The 20,095-nt window shown below is 40.2% G+C and overlaps 1 protein-coding gene across 9 annotated transcripts in view; it reads right to left on the minus strand.

Annotated features, from left to right (window-relative positions):
- The window catches only part of BRSK2 (BR serine/threonine kinase 2), a 326,267-nt gene extending 313,374 nt beyond the window's left edge, over window positions 1-12,893 (minus strand). For all 9 annotated transcript variants that reach the window (XM_071809011.1, XM_071809010.1, XM_065840016.2 and 6 more), the window contains exon 1: window positions 12,460-12,893. In XM_071809011.1, the coding sequence (XP_071665112.1) occupies window positions 12,460-12,553 (94 nt within the window). In that variant the 5' untranslated portion in view covers window positions 12,554-12,893. The remainder of the gene's footprint in view (window positions 1-12,459) is intronic.
- Between the last annotated feature and the right edge of the window lie 7,202 nt (window positions 12,894-20,095).

Below are 20,095 nucleotides of genomic sequence, written 5' to 3' on the forward strand. Positions count from 1 at the left end.
ACATGAACTGAGCCTGTTTTGTACACATCTCTACTACTCTTTCCCCAAGAAATGACCCAGCTAGGACTCCATAGCATTTCAGAGACCATAAGAGTACAAATAGGGACCCAGTCCTTTGAGACGTTGAGCACATTTTAATCCAACAGATTTTGAGATTACAGAAGAATTAGAACTCTACAGGATGAAGTAGAAGGTTGGTATATTGTGTACACAAAGAACCCAACCCTGAAATGAAGTCGTACATACGTGAAGTGTACAGTGTATTTTGTATATCCATGCTCATCCACATCTGACATACCACATTGATTTGTAGCCAATGCAGGGTTTATCAAGAGAGCAAAACAAAGGCACAACTGGTACAAGTAAATAATCGGGTGAAGATAGGAAGACTGGACTTCTACACAGGGTAAGATTCTTAGATGCTCTGGTACGCTTCAACTCTCGCACAGCCTGCACTGCCCTATTTTCACTCCTGCTGGAGCCAGGAGATAATAGTGTTACCCACCAGCACTAGAGATCCACCTCTGACTGCAAGGTAGACACACATTTTGATCAAGATCCTTTGCCTTGCCATGTTTTCCATTCCCACCATTTCAATGAGGACGAAAAGGCCTAAGACGCATGGGTTTCTCTCTTCTGATAGACTCTTCAGAAATTTGCAGTAGAGAAGTATACACGTGAACAGTAAATACAATGTTAAGTTTGCTATTCTAATTAATCTTTTAATGAATTCTTGAGAAGCAGTCCAGAGATCACCTGGTTTTGCAGAGCAAAAGGTGCCAAAACACTGGGAATAATTAAGGATAGGTGGAGCAAAAGAGGCTCTAAGATGTAACTAATCTGATTCAATGGTGACAAGAATAATGGTGATGACAGCATTATGACACAGATCCAGAAACCATGCCTATTTTTGCAGCATTTCCTCTGAGCAGGAAGAGCCACCTGGTAAGAGCATGGCAATTGTCCCAATCATGCTAGTAGCCTGGCTGTTGCCTTCCCCAGCAAAGATGCAGTGATGATAAAGGTAAAGACATTTTGTACATCCTGAAGCTTAATGCAAACTGGCTAGGTGATTTCAGTACATGCATCTGTGGAACACTAAAAAAGAATTACTGCTAAAAGTATTAAAACATTTGCTTGCCTTAATTTGTTGAGCAAACAGACTTCTGCTTTAAGGATGGAAGTAATTTGTAAAATGCTGGGCCTATATTTTCAGTTTGAATTCAATTTGCTTACAGTATCATTCAACTATGTGCTCTAATTTGCTTGAATATTCAATGCAGAGGAGATGTATTCCTTGGCTGCTCTGAACTAGAACACTGCCAGAGGTCTGCCTTTGCTGCCATCAATGAGAAGCTTACTCATAGGTCAGCCTCCCCTCTCAGATGAACTTGAGCAAGGCCTTGAAGTCACTGGGACTGCACAGATGTAAACGAGTGGGGAATGTGACTAAGTAATGTCTTCAGCACAATCAGGAAACAACCAGAAGAAAGAGATGCAATTTCACAAATGTGACCAAAGAAATAAACCACAGACGCAGAAGGAAAGCAGCACAGGACAAAACCCAGAAACACTAGCACAGATTTTTCTTCCTCATCAATGATTATTGATTTTAATCAAACTTTACTGATTTATAGGAATGGGAAGTTTGGGAAAAAAAGCGTAGACTTAACTACTTCCAAAGGCTAAAGAAAAACTGCTTAATCCTGATGCTCAAAAAGTATAAGAAATCTTAAAAGCAGTGCCACTCATAGCCGTGTCTTTTCAACAAAACAAATGCCCGCGTTTAATAGGGCTTTAGTGCTTGTGCCATTGCCAAGTTCTAATATAATACTTGGCTTTGTCTTTGGTCACAATTTTTTGTACAGACAGGCATTGCAAACAGACAAGCAGCTCTTAGTCTTCCTCTCAGCTTTCTGCAGGAAAGGGCTACTTCAAATACTGCCACTGTACCAAAATGGATACATGAAGGATACAGAGAAGGCTCCCTTCTTCTCATACTCCCCAATCACTGAGCTCAGCTTGCCAAGAGAAAGGACCAAATGCTAGACTCCATCCTCCCTCATTTGCACTGCTCCAGCAGCACAAAGTAGGCAGGAATTCAGTTTACCAAGCTGGCTAGGGATTCCTCCAGCACTGGGAAATCACAATGTGGTTTAGCTCCACTTTCTCCCTTAACTTTGGTGTAAGAGTCTTAACCAAGGTGTGGGCAATATCTGAAGAGTAGCTGTATTCCCGCAATCCCAGTCTGCCATGGCAGCATCTCATGGCCTTCAAAACTAAATGCGGATTAGAGACGCTGTGCTGTGTAGAACAGCTTTGCTTTAGTCTGGTTTCTTAAGGAAATTTAACAAAATTTAAATATTAAGGCTGGTTGGCTGCAATAGTCCTGTAACAGCAGAATAATCCGCAAGTTTCAACCAAGTTTGAAAGAGTATGGGAAGCCTCTAAGATTCCACACATTTCATGGAAAGTGCTCAGTGTCTGGGGAAAAAAAAAAAAAAAAAAGAATCAAACTATTGCTCCCACAACTGAAAGAATAATCATGATTTAATCCTTAAGGTATTTCAAGAGAAAGAAAAACATGGACAGGCAGAAGAGATGGTTCCAAACAAGCCATGCATAAAGACTGTCATCACCCAGCCAAAGAGACAACAGACACCTAGAGAGAGCAGGAGGAGGAGGGCAATACAGGGTACAAAAGTAGAGGAAACAGAGTTTCTTAGTTTCAGTGTTCACTGAACAAGTTATGGTTTGTTTGCACAAGATAACACAGAATAGCAGAAGACTTGAGGTTGGAACTGATTTCTAGAGAACATCCAGTCCACCACCCTTGATCAAAGCAGAGTCGACTAGAGTGGGCTGCCCAAGGCTGTGTCTAGTCTGTTTTTGAAAATACGCAACAATGGTGACTTCCCAACATCTCTAGGCTACCTGTGCCAGGTTCAGCCCACCCTCAAAGTGGAAAAGCTGCTTCTTATATTTAAATGCAACTTCCTATAAAAACACAAAGGCTCAGCTAAGAGTAGTGCCTTAGCATGAAAGCGATTATATGCAGATAATGTAACACATTGTCTTTCCTCTCAGTTCAGAACCTAGGGAACGCACACAAAATGCGGATGATAAAACATTGGTAAGAGAAAATTGCTAACTTCCCAAAGACAATGCATCTGTACAAGAAGTGGGAAAAAACCCTAGAAGTACCTTATTTTTCAGTCTACTGTGACCATACAGTTAAAAAGAAAATCTCTAACAATAATATCTGCTAACATATAGGCTATTTTCTTGCTTAGAGTATTTCTACCAGCTCTTCTGGCAGTAACCATCAACTTACTTAAACAGGGCTGAAATTATTAAGGGTCTCAGTCTTGGAACTGTAACATCCTCAAAAGCCTTCTGAAGGTACCCTCCTAAGGTCCTCATTAATTTGCTGTAGGAGATTGCAGCTGTAGAAGGAAACAAATACTATCTAGCACCCTCTAGATTAAGATGCCAATCCTTGAACCAGTTTCCAGCTCGAAGAGGCAAAGCAACCTCAAAGTTTAAAAGCTAAAACAAAACAAAACCCAAAACAAAAAACAACAACCTAACAAAAATACCAAACCAAAAAACAGTTGACCAAAAGTTCAAAAGTAAAACCGTAGACCAATCCTGTAACTGCTGACAGCAGGTCATCTCAACATAACGGCCAAGCTATCCATCATTTACAACCTGAAAATAAGATGAGCACTTTGGAATAGAATACTCAGAGAAGTGAAGAGATACTAGTAAGGTAAAAATCTAAGAGTCAAATCCATTCCGTGATCTTAGGGATAGGTCACACTTATTGAAAGGAATTCACAGTCACTGAACAAAACTTATCCAGGGCAAATGGCTGGTGTGATGAGTAACACAACCCTCAGCTGGCAAACAGTGAGCAAAAGATGTGAGAAATGTTTAAATATCCCACACAGTTCACCTCATACCACAAGGATTTGGAATATAAAGTTGTCTTTTCCTAATTAAATGTGTGTTTTAATTCAAATACAATAAAACAGTAGTCTTAGCAAAACCTTATACTTGCTTAGCTCAAACTTTATCAGAGCAGTACACTTTTGAAAAAAAAAGGAAATCATATATATTTGCAGCTAACCATGAGGTGATGATGTTATTTCTGATCTCTCTTCTTTGTAGCTTATACTACCATAGGGCGGATAAGCCAACATTATGAACCTGGGCTATGGTGTAACTCATCCTGGACCAAAACAATAAAAACAACTGTTTTTCCAAGAAGAGCATCTGTGTAGAAATCTAGTGTCTATATCACTAGCCACACATAAAATAATTAAGAAAAAGAGTGAAAGAAGATAAAAAGCCAAGCAATTCCATCAATGTTCTTTGCTGGGTCAGTATGAAGACCTGGTACATTCTCGTCTGCAGCTGCAGGACTGCTGTTCAACCTTTGGGAGACTGAAACTTACAGTTTTAAGAGTAGGCAGACAGCAGAAAATTAGCAGATCTTTGGTCCAGACCAGTTTGCCTCTCCCAGAAACCAGCTCCTCCATTATTTCTGTTCCAGTCAATAGTGGTTTTAATAGCTAAAAGATAATTGCAGTCAGCTTACGGCATGTAACACTGAACACACAGAGGAATGACACTGCAAAAGGAGAGCTTGTTAATATGTATGTAAAGCAGACATTATTAAAAAAAAAAATACATTGTCACACTGATTTTTTTTTCTCCCACATTAGGCATATACTGTAAAAGATAGCAAATCAAAATTGCAAGAGCCTTAGGATATAGTGTGCTGTTTTGTAAGCAGAAGCAGGCAGCCAGAAGAGCACTTACTAAATGGATGCCTGAAAACAGTATTCATTTTTTTTTTTTTAATTATTTTTTAAAGTTAAGCACTTCACTGGAAATATTATCATGCCTGTAATTCCCCCACAGGGTTGAAACACTAAGACAAAAAAGAAAAAAAAGACAGTACTTGGTACTTGCACACCCTAAGCCACCTGATATTGATTTCCTCAATTCTCCCCTGCACTCTGCATTAACCCATTCACTGCCAGTTGATGTTGCTTTTTATCCACAAGAATCACCTTTTGTCAGGTACTGGCAAATTATCTACCTTTTTTCCAAACTCCTTAATTATTAAATCAGTAATTATCAATGGGTGGATGCTGGATAAGAAACTGAAGAGTGGCTTGTTATCAGTGGTAAACTATACAAGGAATGGTCCCTTCCAGTCTATCCTCACTCTTTCCACCACCCCAAATTAAAAACAGTTATTCTATCCACTCCAGCACTGAGTAACTATCCATCAGCTACCTGCATCAGCCTGAGGGTTACTCTGCACTGCTATGAAGGCAACAATATCATTTGCAAGAGAATGTACCTGGATTTGTTTAAACACCATCATTTACCTTCTTTATCCATACTGCTCTTTATCCTCAGTCTCATGACACACTTCCATTTATTATCCTTTAAAAACTGTATCCCAAGGTCAGTGCAAAAGAAACAGTACATTCCTGTTTATGTGGTCCACAAGGCAATGGCGATCTCATAGGCATCTCTGCCACAAATGATGCATTCAAGAAAAAAATGCTTGCAGCTACATCAATAGCAAGTAATAGCCTTTTATGAAAGGAACCAATACAATTTCCTCTGTTCTATTTAAACCCTATTTTAAAAAGCTATGAAGCAATAAAAGTCTTCTGGGTGGATTTTTTACCATAATTTTATCAGTAATTTTTCTGGTCTGTAAACAGAATTAAAGGAATTAATAAAATTACTATATGCCTATTCAAAATTAAATCTCGAATAAGTCAAATGGAACTGGATGAACATTATTAATATGTTCTAAAAGTAGGCATTTGAAATTAATTAAGTTTGATCTGTTCACATTTGTGTGCCTTTTAAAAAAACTTTCTGAAAAACTTTATATCTTCCAGGCAGGGGTACTCATGGGAATCATGTCCAAACTGCCCAGGAAAACCAAATTTTCAGGTTTCAATTGCAAACATTTATGTTAGAAGTGCTCGCAGAACTGAGTAGAATGTAATACTCTTGTGTAACATATTCAGACTACATTCAAGAGTGCAATTCAAATCTTTGAATATTGATTAAGAGCAATGAATCCATAAGCAAGGTAAAGACAGCTGAGGAAATGAGATAAAAACAGGTATTTCCCGGAAAATCTGCAACAAACAAGAACTTACGGGACATCACTCTGCACTTACAGACACTTCAGATGAAGATAGCTCAAATTCATTAAGAACACTATTTAGAAAAAATTATCCATGTTACTCTATAGATCAACATCGGTGTTTTGTAGAAAACCAGTATTGTTCATTAATGAACCTAAAATGGAGTAATCTCCTCATTTTCCATAAGTAGAACAGACAAGCATTACTGACTAGGATTGTTAAACATCTTGAGTTTGTTTAAAACAAAACCAGAACATTTATTTGGGATACTTCCTAAGAGATCATTCCACAATAAACAAAAAATTCCACTCTTACCTATTTATCATGAGCTTGATGATCTTCCTGTTGAAGTCAGTTAAACTTGGAACGCTGACTGACTTCCCAAGGGCAATTTATGGTATCTCATCATATCAAGAGGAACACTCTTTGAGCATTCATCTCCACCTTCACGGAAATCTATATATAGGCTTTCATCTCTTCTTATTTTGACTGTTCTCCTATGTGCATAATATATTCCTCATGCAATGTCTCTTACTTTGGAGGACATTACTTCCAAATTTCTCATTTCTTTCAAATTTCTTCTGAAAGCTGGAATTCTTTCACCACCTACATTTGTTCTGTATCACCTACCTACTAATTTTGAGGTGGATACCAGCATGTATTATCACCATTGCTATTACTGTTTAACTCTCTAAAATATACAATATAAAAGACTTCCCAAAATATAATTTATGGAGTAATTTTATAGTATACTGAAAAATAATGCAATGTTGGAGAATACAAAACATACACTGGCTCCTCCACTTAATTTGCAAAAGAAATGGTAAGAACACACTTATAAAGCTACATTTGCTCTTCTCATGGAGTCATAGGTTTTCTCGAGACCAGAAAGAATTCCTCTCAAGAGGTAAATTCTACTGAGAAGCTTTATTAATTTCTTCAAGCTCTCCCACAATTCTAATGCGGTCCTTCCCACTGTAGCAGCACAAAATGACATCAGAGTGGTGACAGAAAGTAGAAAAGCATTTGACAGCGCAAGAACTCTGTGAAATCACTGCTTCCGTAGCTCCCGCTATGGAAACACAGGCATATAAGTAGCCATGTACTCTTACTCATTTGACAGTATCTGCATTTTAACTACGCTTGCGTGAGAAAGCTTACTGTGCTTTACGAAGAAAAACATTCAGAGCTTGCTCCTGTTTCAACAAGTTCATAACAATTTTGCTAGCAATATTAGGTAAAAGACTAATGGTGTGCCTCTACAAAGTCTGCAGAAGAATGGAAGCTAAAAATAATTTTCTCTCTAGTGAGCAAACAGGAATTTGCTTTCAAAAAATAATTAAAAAAAAAAAAAAGAGTGAAAGTCATAAAAAGGATACCTGGACTTTGCAGTTCAGACATGCAGCATGGTAATACTAGTTTACTTCAGTCAGTGATGCAGGCAAACAGTACTTTTGAACAATCAGATCCATGATTTACACCTCTATAACAACATATTAATCTGGACAGCTAAATGGAATAAAGCTGCACTCTTTAGATTCTCTCTACATCCAGTACACTGGGTAGAAAAAAAAAACTACAGCAGTTTGAATTAAAAGGACACACTTTGTTTAGCCTACTCACCTAAGGAAACCAGACTTCTGAGATCACATGGTCTACCAAACACTCCTTGAATAAATCTGAAGCTTTCAATTTCAACCAAATTTGACAGAGACAAATAAAAAAATGAACACATTTCAGTTTCTGCTGGTGTCATGGAAACAGGTGGTGAAGGCTGTAAAGAAACATGCTGTTTAAGTCCCCACTGAATAAAAGGCCATTAAATTTGCTAGGACCCAAATTTAATTACTTCTCTTCTCTCATAACCCAATAGCATACTGCTGAACACCTCACTGATGGCCCATCTATAATTAACATGTTATACAGCAAAATAGATGTAAGTTATATGGTATACAATGCGGAAAAGGGACCTCCTACACTTTTTGCGAACATCAAAGTGCAGTTATTTTCAAGCAGGATTCTTTGTATTGAATGTCTGCAGAACTAGGCTTAAAACAGAATGAAAGGAACAAAACCAAAATGGATCAGCAACATTAAATTTTTCATGAAGTTTATCTCAAATTGAATAGGGTAACTCCTACTTAGAAGTCAATGTCTTATTGCTTGTAGACAAAGCAGTGCTTAGGAAATTTCAACTGGACACTGAATTTGTGCCATAGCAAACAATTATGCTGAAGCTTATACAGTGACTGTTACACAAAAACACAAGAAAATCCTCTGAAACATTGAAGCCCTTCAAAATAAATACTTCAGTTCCTCACCTGTGCACTCATAATAAATATTCACTACAGTCAATATGAATTACTCTTCAGAGTTTCAAGGGTGAAACAGGGGTTAATGAGGCCAAAAGAAACATATGAAGAAAGATACTTGTGGCATTTAAAACAAACAAAAAAAAAAAAATAAAGCAAAGAATACGCAAGAAGCTGATTTCACGCAGAATTAATGGCAAAGGAAGAAAAGCTTCTCTTAGACTAAAACAGTGCTTCATGATCAGGAATGATTGGGCTTTCTCACATCACACTATTTCCACATGTGTTATTGTAATATCACATACATCCTTTGCTCATTACAGTTAATTACAATGAAAACCTCCTATAGTTAACTGTAGAAGAATGTATCAATGAAACTTCTGTAAACCAACCTTTCCTCATACACCTGCATATATATAGTAATGATCTTTTACACTGACAGTTCTGTAAAATAATTTTTGAGTACAAAAATTAAGATTATGCTGCTTCTTGCATTCTTGCAAAATCATTCAAAAATAGATTCCATGAGCTATTTCTCCAGCTGCAGTAAACAAAAGATGTTCTGAATTCAGCCTCTTACAAAACCTCTTGCTACAGTACTCAAGTTATATGGTAAATTTATACGCTACATTATTAAAAATATTTTCCCTTAGTTCCTCTACCATTGTCATTACCAGCAAAGAGCTAAGCACAGACATTTTCCAGCACTGCCCCATGTAGCCCTTTTCCAACTTCTTCAGCTAAGAGGCCCTAATCCTCTCTTTGTGGCATCCATCACCCTCAGCAAGCTTGACACACCAGCACAGAAGGCTGCCCAGGATACATTTCACATACCCGAATTTAAATTCTAATCAATGCTTTCAACAATGGTTGTTACCCACCAATTTGAACTGAAGGCTTTTCCCTGTCAGTTTTGCCCATCCACAAGCAGATATCACCAAGTTCCACTCATGTCAAAGACAGGGCAACTGAACCAATTTGCAGGGACCAGTAGGTTGCTGTTGGTAAATGCTTTTTTTTCAGCTATTAAGGTGGCAAGTAAGAGTTCTACTTATCATTAAGTTGTCCCTCCACGGCACACTTTAAGTCTGCCCTGAACTATGAACCCATGCTCCTTCCCAAAACTCCCTTATTTTGACCTCAGTAAAAGCAGGTAAGAATGATTAATACATTTGTATAATATTACTGTACCTGGAAGTAAAGTTAGACTATCTGAAATAACTTTGTAGACTCAATTACTTTTTATTCAAAAATAAAAATGATGGATATGAAGATCACTGCAAAATGGGTAGGATTTTGCAACACAACTTATACTTTCTTTCCATTCATCATTACATTGTGCCAGATTTTATTTCTTGCTCCTCCCCATCCCCTTGGAAGAAAAAAAATTCCAAGCCATTACCTCCTAATCTTCCAAGCTTTAAAGCCAAGCGCTAGAGGAATTATTATAACCACTACTTTCTTCAGTCATATGCCACTGCAACCCAAATTCAAAGTTACAGACCACAACAACACAGTATGGTAAACCAGGCCCTTACAGTGCGCTTGTTGTCCTCTCCCTAAAATGCTGCAGCTTGCCAGCTTACCCTCCAAAACAAGCAGAATAAGGACTAGCTGCGTACCACACACTGTTCATGCCATTCTGCATGCTCCCAAATGTGATTAGCACAGAAAATGCGAGAAGACCAGAGCGCATCTTCCATGTTTGGCCATGTATGTTTAGTATCAAGTTAGATTTCACCTTAGTGCATTATTCCATTCATCAAGGGCAGGTATAGCAAGGAAGACATAGACGACATCAGCTACTTTTAAGATTTCTCTTCCTCCACTTTCAGGTTCTATGACACCCTGCATTGTGCATTTTACGTGCATTCCTGTGTGCAAACAGCAGAGACTTATCTATAAAGATCAGTTACATGATAAAACTGCAAAAGGAAACTTTCACCCTTGTCCAGCTGGTTGAATAACTGCAGAGGCCAACAGCAGCACGCCTCTGAACACATCCTCTTCCCCCTCCACCCCCACGTCTCTAATCACTTAGGAGGAAGATAGGAAGATTAGCAGAGGAAAAAAATAACCAAAGCTGTAGATAACCCTTTAGGACCACAATGTCAGGCTATGAAACATGGAGCAAAAGGTTAATGCAGCTGTATTTTCAGGAACCCCAGACACAATTATATTTAAAGGGGAGGGAGGGGTGCCGAGAAGGTGAGAGAGAGAAAAATGGAAATGGTGATGAAGACAAAAATGAATTTGTCATCTACAGCTGTCTCTTTGATCACCTGGACTATCCAGGAAAGGATTACCAGCAGAAATAGGGTAGTTTTATTGCCAACACACAGCAATTTTTTTGGCATTTTAATTATCATCATCAGAACACGTTTTGGTAAAAAAAAAAGCTGCAGAAGTAAGGGCTTATTGAGCTATGCAAAGAATAAAGGTGGTAACCAAAACAGTGACAGAGAGCTAGCTACCTTTATCAGCTGATACACTGAAGAGATTTGGAAAAAAATTAAATATAAATAAAAGTCACTTTCACTAGAAGACAATGTCATCTTCATCCATGTCTCTGAACGGTTGCTATGGGGTTGTGAAGAGGAGGGGAAGGATGGGGGGGGGGGTATAATCAATCATCTCAGAAGAGCATTGCTTCTTACAGAGAAAGATCTGGATTTTGACTGTGTCCCTAAGAAAATTGCGGACTGCAGAGCTGCTGCCACGCAGGGCAGTGAGGAAGCAGGCAGAGCAGAGGCAGCAGCTGGGGATGGAAACGCCTATTAAATCCTTTAGACAACAGATGGGCAAAGCTCGGTTGGGTTATAAAAAAAAAAAAAATACACCACAATGCATCATGTTTTATTGTCCCACCATAATGAACAACACTTAACACCCACATGCCCAAAGAAGCCCCGCTATGGCTGATCTTCCCCCTTCCTTAAATTATAATCCACTTTTGGGGGGCTCCTAACCAGATACCATTGCTGTTACTAAAAAAGAAAACAAAATTAAATAAGGAAGACATTTGGGCTTCTTTGTAAGGGTTTTTCTTCCAATTCATGCTCCCCTGCCCTTGAAGTGAATATGCTATCCAAGCAAGCAACAGTAAGTCCAGATCTTGAACGCATTTAGAGGATCTAATTATGTCATATAGGGTAAACGCACCTGCTCTTTGCTAATTCCCTCCCCTCGGTTTCCTCTTTTTAATATTTCTTACCATTATTCCATTCTGAAAAATCTGCTGGGGGCGAGTTTCATAAACAAGCTTTAAGAAAAATAATTAAATAACCTCCCCTCCCCCCCCAGTCCCTCCTACAAAAACACAGCATAGCCAGAATGAATTCTGCTACTGATGCTCTATTTTTCTTTTATTTCATACTCTACCCACAAAACCCACCAGCCCATCCATCCATATTTGCTAAATACCCACAGCAGTCACTGCCACAGACATACTGTACATGTTCCCACCCCCCCAACTGCACCTTAAGGACTACACCCTTTTCAATCATGATGTCATGAAATACTGCTGGTGACTCCCCCACTACCACCACCATCACCTCCTTGGTACTACACGCTGTGAACCTTTCATTTCAATATAATTTGATTAAAAAGAAAATGCTCCTAAGTAGGGCAGTGAAGAAATTGATGTGAAAATTCACCACCAGCAGATCACCTATTTTTTTTTCCTCTGCAGGCACTCTGGCTGTCATCAGAACAACACCCATTAGCAGGAGTAATGAACATAAAGCATCCCAGCCTTTTTGTTTGTTTAAAAAAAATAAAAGTAAATAATTAAAATGAAAACTAAAAAAAAAAAAAAAAGGCAAAAATCCCCTATGAATATTATATCCACTAAAACAGCAAATAGGAAAACCTGAACCCTCAAATATACCAGCCCCAGCATCTCACTGGCTGCTACAGCACCTTCCCCCTAGCGCCGGTGCTGCTGCAAAAGAACCAACCTGTCTGTCCTTTTCCTAGGGTTTTCTCCAAACGATAGGGTCCAACATATTGTGCATGTTGAGCTCCGCTGCCTTCTTTCCCTGTTGATGTCATTTCTACCTGGATCTGTAATTCTGCAATGTGTATGTGCTGATGAGCTGGAATTTCTCTCTCTGCAGTTCTTTAAATTCCCACTTTGCAGCTGTGCAAGCAAAGCACTCTCTTTTTGCGTTAGTCCACTTGGTTGCAGATTTTTGTCTTCCTCCTCTTTCTTTCCTCTCTCTCTCACATGCGTGTTTTCTCGCTGGGTCTGCCTGGCACGCTGATGGACGACGGAGTTATTTTAATGTTCAAAGAGGGGAATCTACGATCCAAGCCCAAGGAGCATGATGCTGGTGATCTGAGCTCCGCACGCCTTGTTCTCTCTGGGAGCTGTTCAAGGCAGAGCCAGAGCCAGAGCAGCGGAAGAGCTGCGGCCCGCAGTTGCGATTGACATTGAAAGCAGCCAATCCCGTCGTCTCTCACCTCCTTCTCCCCTCCTCCTTCCACTACCTTTTCTTTTCCATCAGCAGCAGTTGCTGCCTCTGCCTGCTACAGAGCATCATCATCAATGGCAACAGCAAACACCTAAGTTTATCGGCTTACTGATAAGGCACAATTAAGTATAGTTTAATGTTTATATTAAGACCCAAACACGGACTTTTTATTTCTCTGAATTTTACTCCTCCACTACACAGCTGTACTTAGAGAGTGTTAAAGAAAGGCTGACATTGTGACAGGAAACAGGAAAGGAAAAAAAATCCCCACTACTCTGAAAATGAGCTTGAGAAATTCAGTGATTGTTTGATTCTGGAAGACCTACACCTTCTGTGAGTTTTACCCTTTAGAGAGAGCCTTTGCGGGGGTGGGACAAAGCAAAAAAAAGGGGGGGGGGGGAGAAGGCCAATACTGTAACTACTGAACTGAGAGACCTGCTTTTGGGTTTAATAGGAGCAAACAGACTTCAGGTCCTTAGATGAAGATTAAAAATGGCATAGCCACTATATTAATTAGAAATACAGGAGAAAATCCAGGGATTAGATGGCAACAGGAACTGATTCCCAGATCCACAGGTCCTATACTAGCAGCACAAGAAAACTTTCACTGTTTTTGTCCAAGTACTTATGCCTGTGTTTGCTCTTCAGAGCTGAAGGGGGAGGATTCTGCAAATATGATTCAAGTTAGGTGCAAGCCTATGTATATTCCGGATTCGGGACAATACAACAGTTCCAGCCAGACTCCAGGGCTACCAAGCTGAAACCATCATCACACACAAACTCCATTTTTACCTTCTCCACTTCAGACAGAAAACTGATTGAGGTACTCTTATCAAATTGCAACTGTGACACAACACAAAGCAAGGATTCTTCAGCCAAAGAGGGAAGCCTTGACAAGCCTGTAAAAGACAGGGAGAGTAAGTAGAGGGCCAAACTTGGACAAACTTTACCATTATATGTTGCTCATTGAGCAAAAAGACTATTTCCAGGTTTGTTTCTTGTTTTGGTTTTGCTCTCTTTTCATGAGGGGAATTTACCTTTTTAAAATAACTATATGTACAGACGGCAACTGCTGATGTAAATTGGAATAAAACTAGAAATTGGCTCTTTACCTATATCAGCAGCAACACAACTCTACCCAACAGGTTGCAGAGGAGTAACAAGATGAGGTGGGAGGAAACCAGGCCAGTGGACTGAAAGCTTAAAGCAACTAGAAGATATCCTCCTGTCTCTTTAGGAAACAAAACCACACCACTTGCTTTGATCTTCACCTCCTTTGCTCTTTATGGTTCATCTTTACTCGCTTCCAGACAGTGCCACTACAGTAAACTGCCAGCAAACTCCAAAATACCACAAACTGTCCCCATTCCTCTGCTTCCCTTCAGACCTCGATCACCCTGTGTGACCTCTCACTGAGACTCCTGTGCTGAGGGCTGCCTCTAACTTTTGGCAGCAGCACCCTCTGTCCTCACAGGTGTTTCCTTTCCACCCCTACTAAATTAAACTCCAAACTGCCATTTCTCCAAGCTCCCTCCCCCAAATCTTTCATTAAGCATTGCTCTTCCCCCACCTGAACACACCCCCAACAGCTCCTCTTTAATCCTTGCTCCCCCCTAGGAGCCCCGGTGTATCACCTCGCGCACCTGAGCCCGCGGTCCCTCACCGAGGAGGGAGGAAAGGCAGGTGTGGACACCGATGCCACCAACCGGGTCTGCACTTCCCCACGCCGTGCACCCCTCCCCTCCGCTCTGCACACACCGGCGGAGCCGTGCGGGGGAGATGAGAGGAGGCAGCGGGCCCTGCTGGCAGCCACGGTGACATGGCGTCGGCGCGGCACCGGTCTTCCGAGCAAAAGTGTGTGTGCGGGGTCTGGGGCTGAGGTGGGGGGGAGGGAGGACTGCATGGGGTCCTGCTGTGGCGTGGCGAAGCGGAGGCTGTTAGGAACGACGGCTGAACAGGCGGCTGAGGCCGAGGGGTGAGGCGCAGCCTGCCCGTGGCACCAGCTGAACCTGCTCCAGGTGTGGCGCGGGGCGCAGACCTGGCAGCGCTGACAGACACCGGCGCTCAAAATCCCAATCGCGACGACCGGAAACGCCAGGACGGATTCAACAGGACGGTCTCGCAGATCCTGCGACACGGTTGAAAACATGTCTCTGAAACTTCAGGCACAAGGCACCTTCGACACGGGATGGGTGCGTTGGGGTGTGTGCGGCTCCGCGGCGGGAGCAGCCCTGCCCTGGCCACTCTCCGCGCCACAGAAATCATGCGTTGGGGGAAACCGAAATGTGTCGTGTTTTCACACCTTTCACTCCACCTTAAGTGTTGTGTCTGTCTTCTCCCCTCCCACCCCCACTACGAAGACATCCCTACACAGACAGTAACGGGCAATACTGGGTTGCAGGAATGTGAGCATAACTTTCAGAAAATGGAAAAAAAAATGTTTAAATTAGTAAATTATCCACATATTAGCAATGCAGGGGGTGAACATCAGCACAGATCTTTACTCTTAGCATCGTTTTAAATTCCAAGATTTGTATTTTAAAGGGCATTTAATAGGTGATTATGATGTCTGTATGTAGATGAACTGTATCTGGGTCATGATATTAATAGAAAGATGAGCAATCAGACAATATTGTCCATCCAAGACCCGACTTGTGTATTTTACAGTTTGCTTCCATTGGGCATTGGGGAAAATGAGTTACAAATCCCCACCTTCTGCCACAAAATATGTGTCAGTGTCACAGTTGGAATAAGATCAAAAAACTTGGTAAAGTTCATATGATCCTGACTGGAAGATCAGCAAGTTTAGAAACAAACAAACACACCTTTACCTTTTTAGTTTTTTATTATAATATTTTGGTTCTACAGGAATATTCTTCTGTATGGCCTGTTGCAACAATTTTGACCTTTTGTCCTAAAGTCTGTCTGAAAAAAAATGTTTGGACACTTATTCCTGAATAATCGAATGCTGTTTATTTTATTAGTTCATATAGAGCAAAATCCCATTTATCTGTACCCCTTTGATCTGAAACTCACTCCTTTGAATCTAGGTTATGTCCCCCTGGTATGAATTACTTATACAATAACTCCCTCAATTATCTGAAGCCCTGTTTATCCAAATGTTTTGATGTTCCAAAAGTATTTTGAATAAACAGGGCTCTACTGTCGTTGGATGTATCAGATATCTTTGGGGATGCATATAGGATGATTTCCCCTGACCTTATTCTGTATCAACTTGTGCTAAATAGAACAGACAGTATAAACTTAAGTGTATAGTTAGGCTATTGGCACCATCTTCAGTATTTTTACTTCTTTCCCCATTAATTATTTTTCTTTTGTTGTCCTCTTTAAAGGACTAAATCTCTGAAATTACACAACTCAAGGACCCAACACAGATGCCAACAAAAGTTTTCCTTGAGCAAGAAGTGAATAAAAAAGTAATTATCTAGAATTTTGCTCAGTTTTATCATACTTATGAAAGAAAGCAGAGCAAAATTGTTTGCATTTTTTTACATATTTCACCCACTTCCATTGACACTAGCTTATATCTAAATGAAAGTCCTTATGCTCATTTATTTACTTAGATGCTTGCCATTGCCTTTCTTCTTATTCCCGTGAGGATCTTAAGGGTCAAGATGGATCATGAAATTATGCAAGAAGCTAGAGGAAAAAACAGGTCTATGAGGACATTTTATTCAATATTTTCCACTTACTCAGTTGCGTGTATTTGTGGAGTTAATAATAAAACTTTTTAAGAGGAACTGTAAGGCTTCCAAGAAAAGACACCAATAAACTTGTGTATTTAGCATAGAATGAATCAATAGTGGTCTCATGGTAAGAAGAATTTCACATAAACTAGGAATTTGTCTCCAATTAGAATAACCTAATAGCTAGTACCAATTATAAGGACATATTAAAGATAAAAATATTGAGCATTCACAATGTCAGGATTCATTATCACATCCTGATTATATGTTCCATCCACATACCTATGAACACGTGACACCCCTTTGATAAATGGTATCAGGAATAAAGTATTTTGGGAATTAAACATTGTATAAATACTCCACAATAAACTGAGCCAGTTATTTGAGGGACATTTAGGCAAAATCATAATATCTGTATTAAGAATAATGATATAAATCTGCAACATCTGCAAACAGATGCAAACAGTCTAAAATTGAGAATTTTTCCCCTTTGCATTAGATATCTACCATATTCCTAACAGGCCCAGGTAGACCCTAAGAAAAGAAATAAAAGGATTTCAGTAAGTGGATGGTGTTTCAAATTCTTGGAACATCCTCAGCATTCATACACTTTTTCTACTAGCCACCAAGTGCTGAGAAACTCGAACTAGTTAATATTGGTTACTGGAAGACAGTGATTCCACAAAAAATTCCATTTTAGCAGCTCCTAAACTGGTCCACCTTGCTCAGCAGAGGCATACCATGATAGTAGTTAGATACTTCGGAGGTTTTCACACAGAAAAATGAACTATTAGCTTGTCATCTATATATAATCTCTTTTTTCAAGCCAGGTTAAGGTAAGGGCTTGTAGAATGTTTAATAACAAAACAGATAACTGCTTCCATGGTATTACTTCCTCTGGACTGGAGACTGTCTTTATTCTTTTGGAAATATTAATGTCCTTTTCTCAAGCCTTTTTCTGCCATTGCTGGTGCTTCACAGAACTGTTAAACTATTAATAAATAAAAAGATCTTTCCAGCTTAATAAAGCAATGTGAACCTGTGTGAAGTTTTTTTTTCATACACTGAGGTTTTTATTTCATAAAAATATGAATGCTCTATGCAGATACATTCATAGGTACAATGTGTGAAGCTTTTGACTGGGTCTTGAGGGAAACCAAACTTGGAAGCAATCAGATGCTTCAGGATGAATATGGATATGTGGCAACCGACCTGTCTTTGAGGTACAAGAGACCAAAAGCATGTCTGTCTTGAGTTAGTCAGATCACATGTCCGCCTACCCTAATACTGTGTCTCCAATGGTGCCTCTAAACACAAACTTAGGGAAGAATAAGTCCAGGGCAAGTGTGTATGATTCTTCCCTGCAGTATTCTCTCAGGATCCAATTGTTTTCAGCTCAGGGACTTTCTGAGCTAGATGTCGTTTCTGTGTATGCTGTAGTCCTCAACAGATTTCTTTCTCCATGAGCTTGTTTTTCTCTTCCCTTAAAAACTTGACACCATGACAGATGGCCAGCTTTCTCTTCAGATTATGTGCATACTTCCCAGAAGAGAGTGAGTCCTTGAGATAAGTACCATCCATTGATCGATACTCAAGAACCCCAAAAATGAAGAAAATTATGAGTGAGGCACAATTCTTGAAATCCCGCAGCTGGATGGAGCAGTTCCAGCTGCAAGGTTACTGCTCAGGAAGCCTAGAAACAGTAGAGCTGAGAGACCAGAGTATTTGGTGGTTAAGATGTTGGAAATAGGTATGTGAAAACAGAAACACACTTTTTGGCTGTGCTTTTCTGTTGTGGGGCAATTCCACCCATTCAGCTTCTGCCACAAAATGCTGTGTGTGGTCTGATGACAAGCTGGTGGACTATATCATAAAGAAGTGAACGTTGAGCATGTACTAGCAGCTATCATTAATATTTCATTGGCACTCTAATAATATGCAGTGAAGTTGTATGATGTCAATTGCACTAAATCACATTTTCTAGATTTTATCACAGATCATTCAGTGGAACATTTAGTCAACCTTCTAGAATATACCTGCATTTCTCTGCAGAGATTTCAAGTAGGCTAAAAGGTTTTGATCAAAATGAACAAGTAAAAATATTAATTCTCTAGACCACAGGGGATCTTTTACCAAAGAAAGTAAGACATGCAGTTTGAGTTAAACATGCACAGTAGTTTTAGCTATATGTGCAACACAAGGTTTTGATGAAAAAGGAATCAGGATTTACTATACAACTAGGTATGGATGCCTGGCTGGATGCATGTTTCATGTGTGCACACAGGGGTACTTGTGAGATAAGCCAGGCAATGTAACTATTGGGCTGACAACAATGCAGAAATGAACGGAAGCAATGCAATATTTGTATGTTAGAGGAAAATACATCATCCTTGATCCAACCGGCTGAGGGAGGTGAAACTGTTGCTATTCCACATGCCCATGTTCGACCATTAGCAAGGCTGGAGATGTATAGCCAGCAGATATACACACACAGCACACATATAAATCAGTGGTGGATGCAGGTGGAAACATAGTGACAGAGAATGAGGGAAAAGCTGAGATAACTAAATGCCTTCTTTGCCTCAGTCTTTAACAGTAAGATCAGTTCTGCTCCAGGTACACAGCCCCCTGAGCTGGAAGACAGAGACAGGGAGCAGAATGAAGCCCAAAAAATCCAAGGGGAAATGATTGGCAACCTGCTACAACACGTAGACAACACACAGGTCTATGGGGCCAGATGGGATCCGCTCAAGGATACTAAGGGAACTGGCAGAGGTGCTCACCAAGCCACTTTCAATCATTTATCAGCAATCTGGGCTAACCAGAGAAGCCTCACTTGACTGGAAGTCAGCAAATACGATGCCCATCTATAAGAAGGTCCGGAATGAGGATCCTGGGAACTAGAGGCCTCTCAGCCTGACCTCTGTGCTGGAGAAGACTATGGAGCAGATCATCTTCAGTGTCATCACACAGCACATGAAATATAACCAAGCAATCAGGCCCAGTCAGCATGGGTTTATGAAAGGCAGGTCCTCCTCAACCAACCTGATCTCTTTCTATGACAAGGCAACCTACTTAGTGCATGAGGGAAGGGCTGTGAATGTTGTTTACCTGGAGTTCAGTAAAGCCTTTGACACTATTGCCCCCAGCATTCTTCAGGAGAAACTGTCTGCTCATGGCTTGAACTGGTATACTCTTGGCTGGCTAAAGAACTGGCTGGATGGCCAGGCCCAAAGATTTGTGGTGAATGGAAATAAATTCAGTTGGTGGCTGGTCACAGGTGGTGTTCCCCAGGGCTCAGTATTGGGGCCAGTTCTCTTTAATCTCTTTATCAATGATCTGGAAAAGGGGATTGAGTGGACCCTCAGTAAGTTAGGAGATGACACCAAGCTGGGCAGGAGTGTTGATCTGCT

Source organism: Patagioenas fasciata, chromosome 5 (assembly GCF_037038585.1).
Source record: "Patagioenas fasciata isolate bPatFas1 chromosome 5, bPatFas1.hap1, whole genome shotgun sequence".
Classification (NCBI taxonomy): domain Eukaryota; kingdom Metazoa; phylum Chordata; class Aves; order Columbiformes; family Columbidae; genus Patagioenas; species Patagioenas fasciata.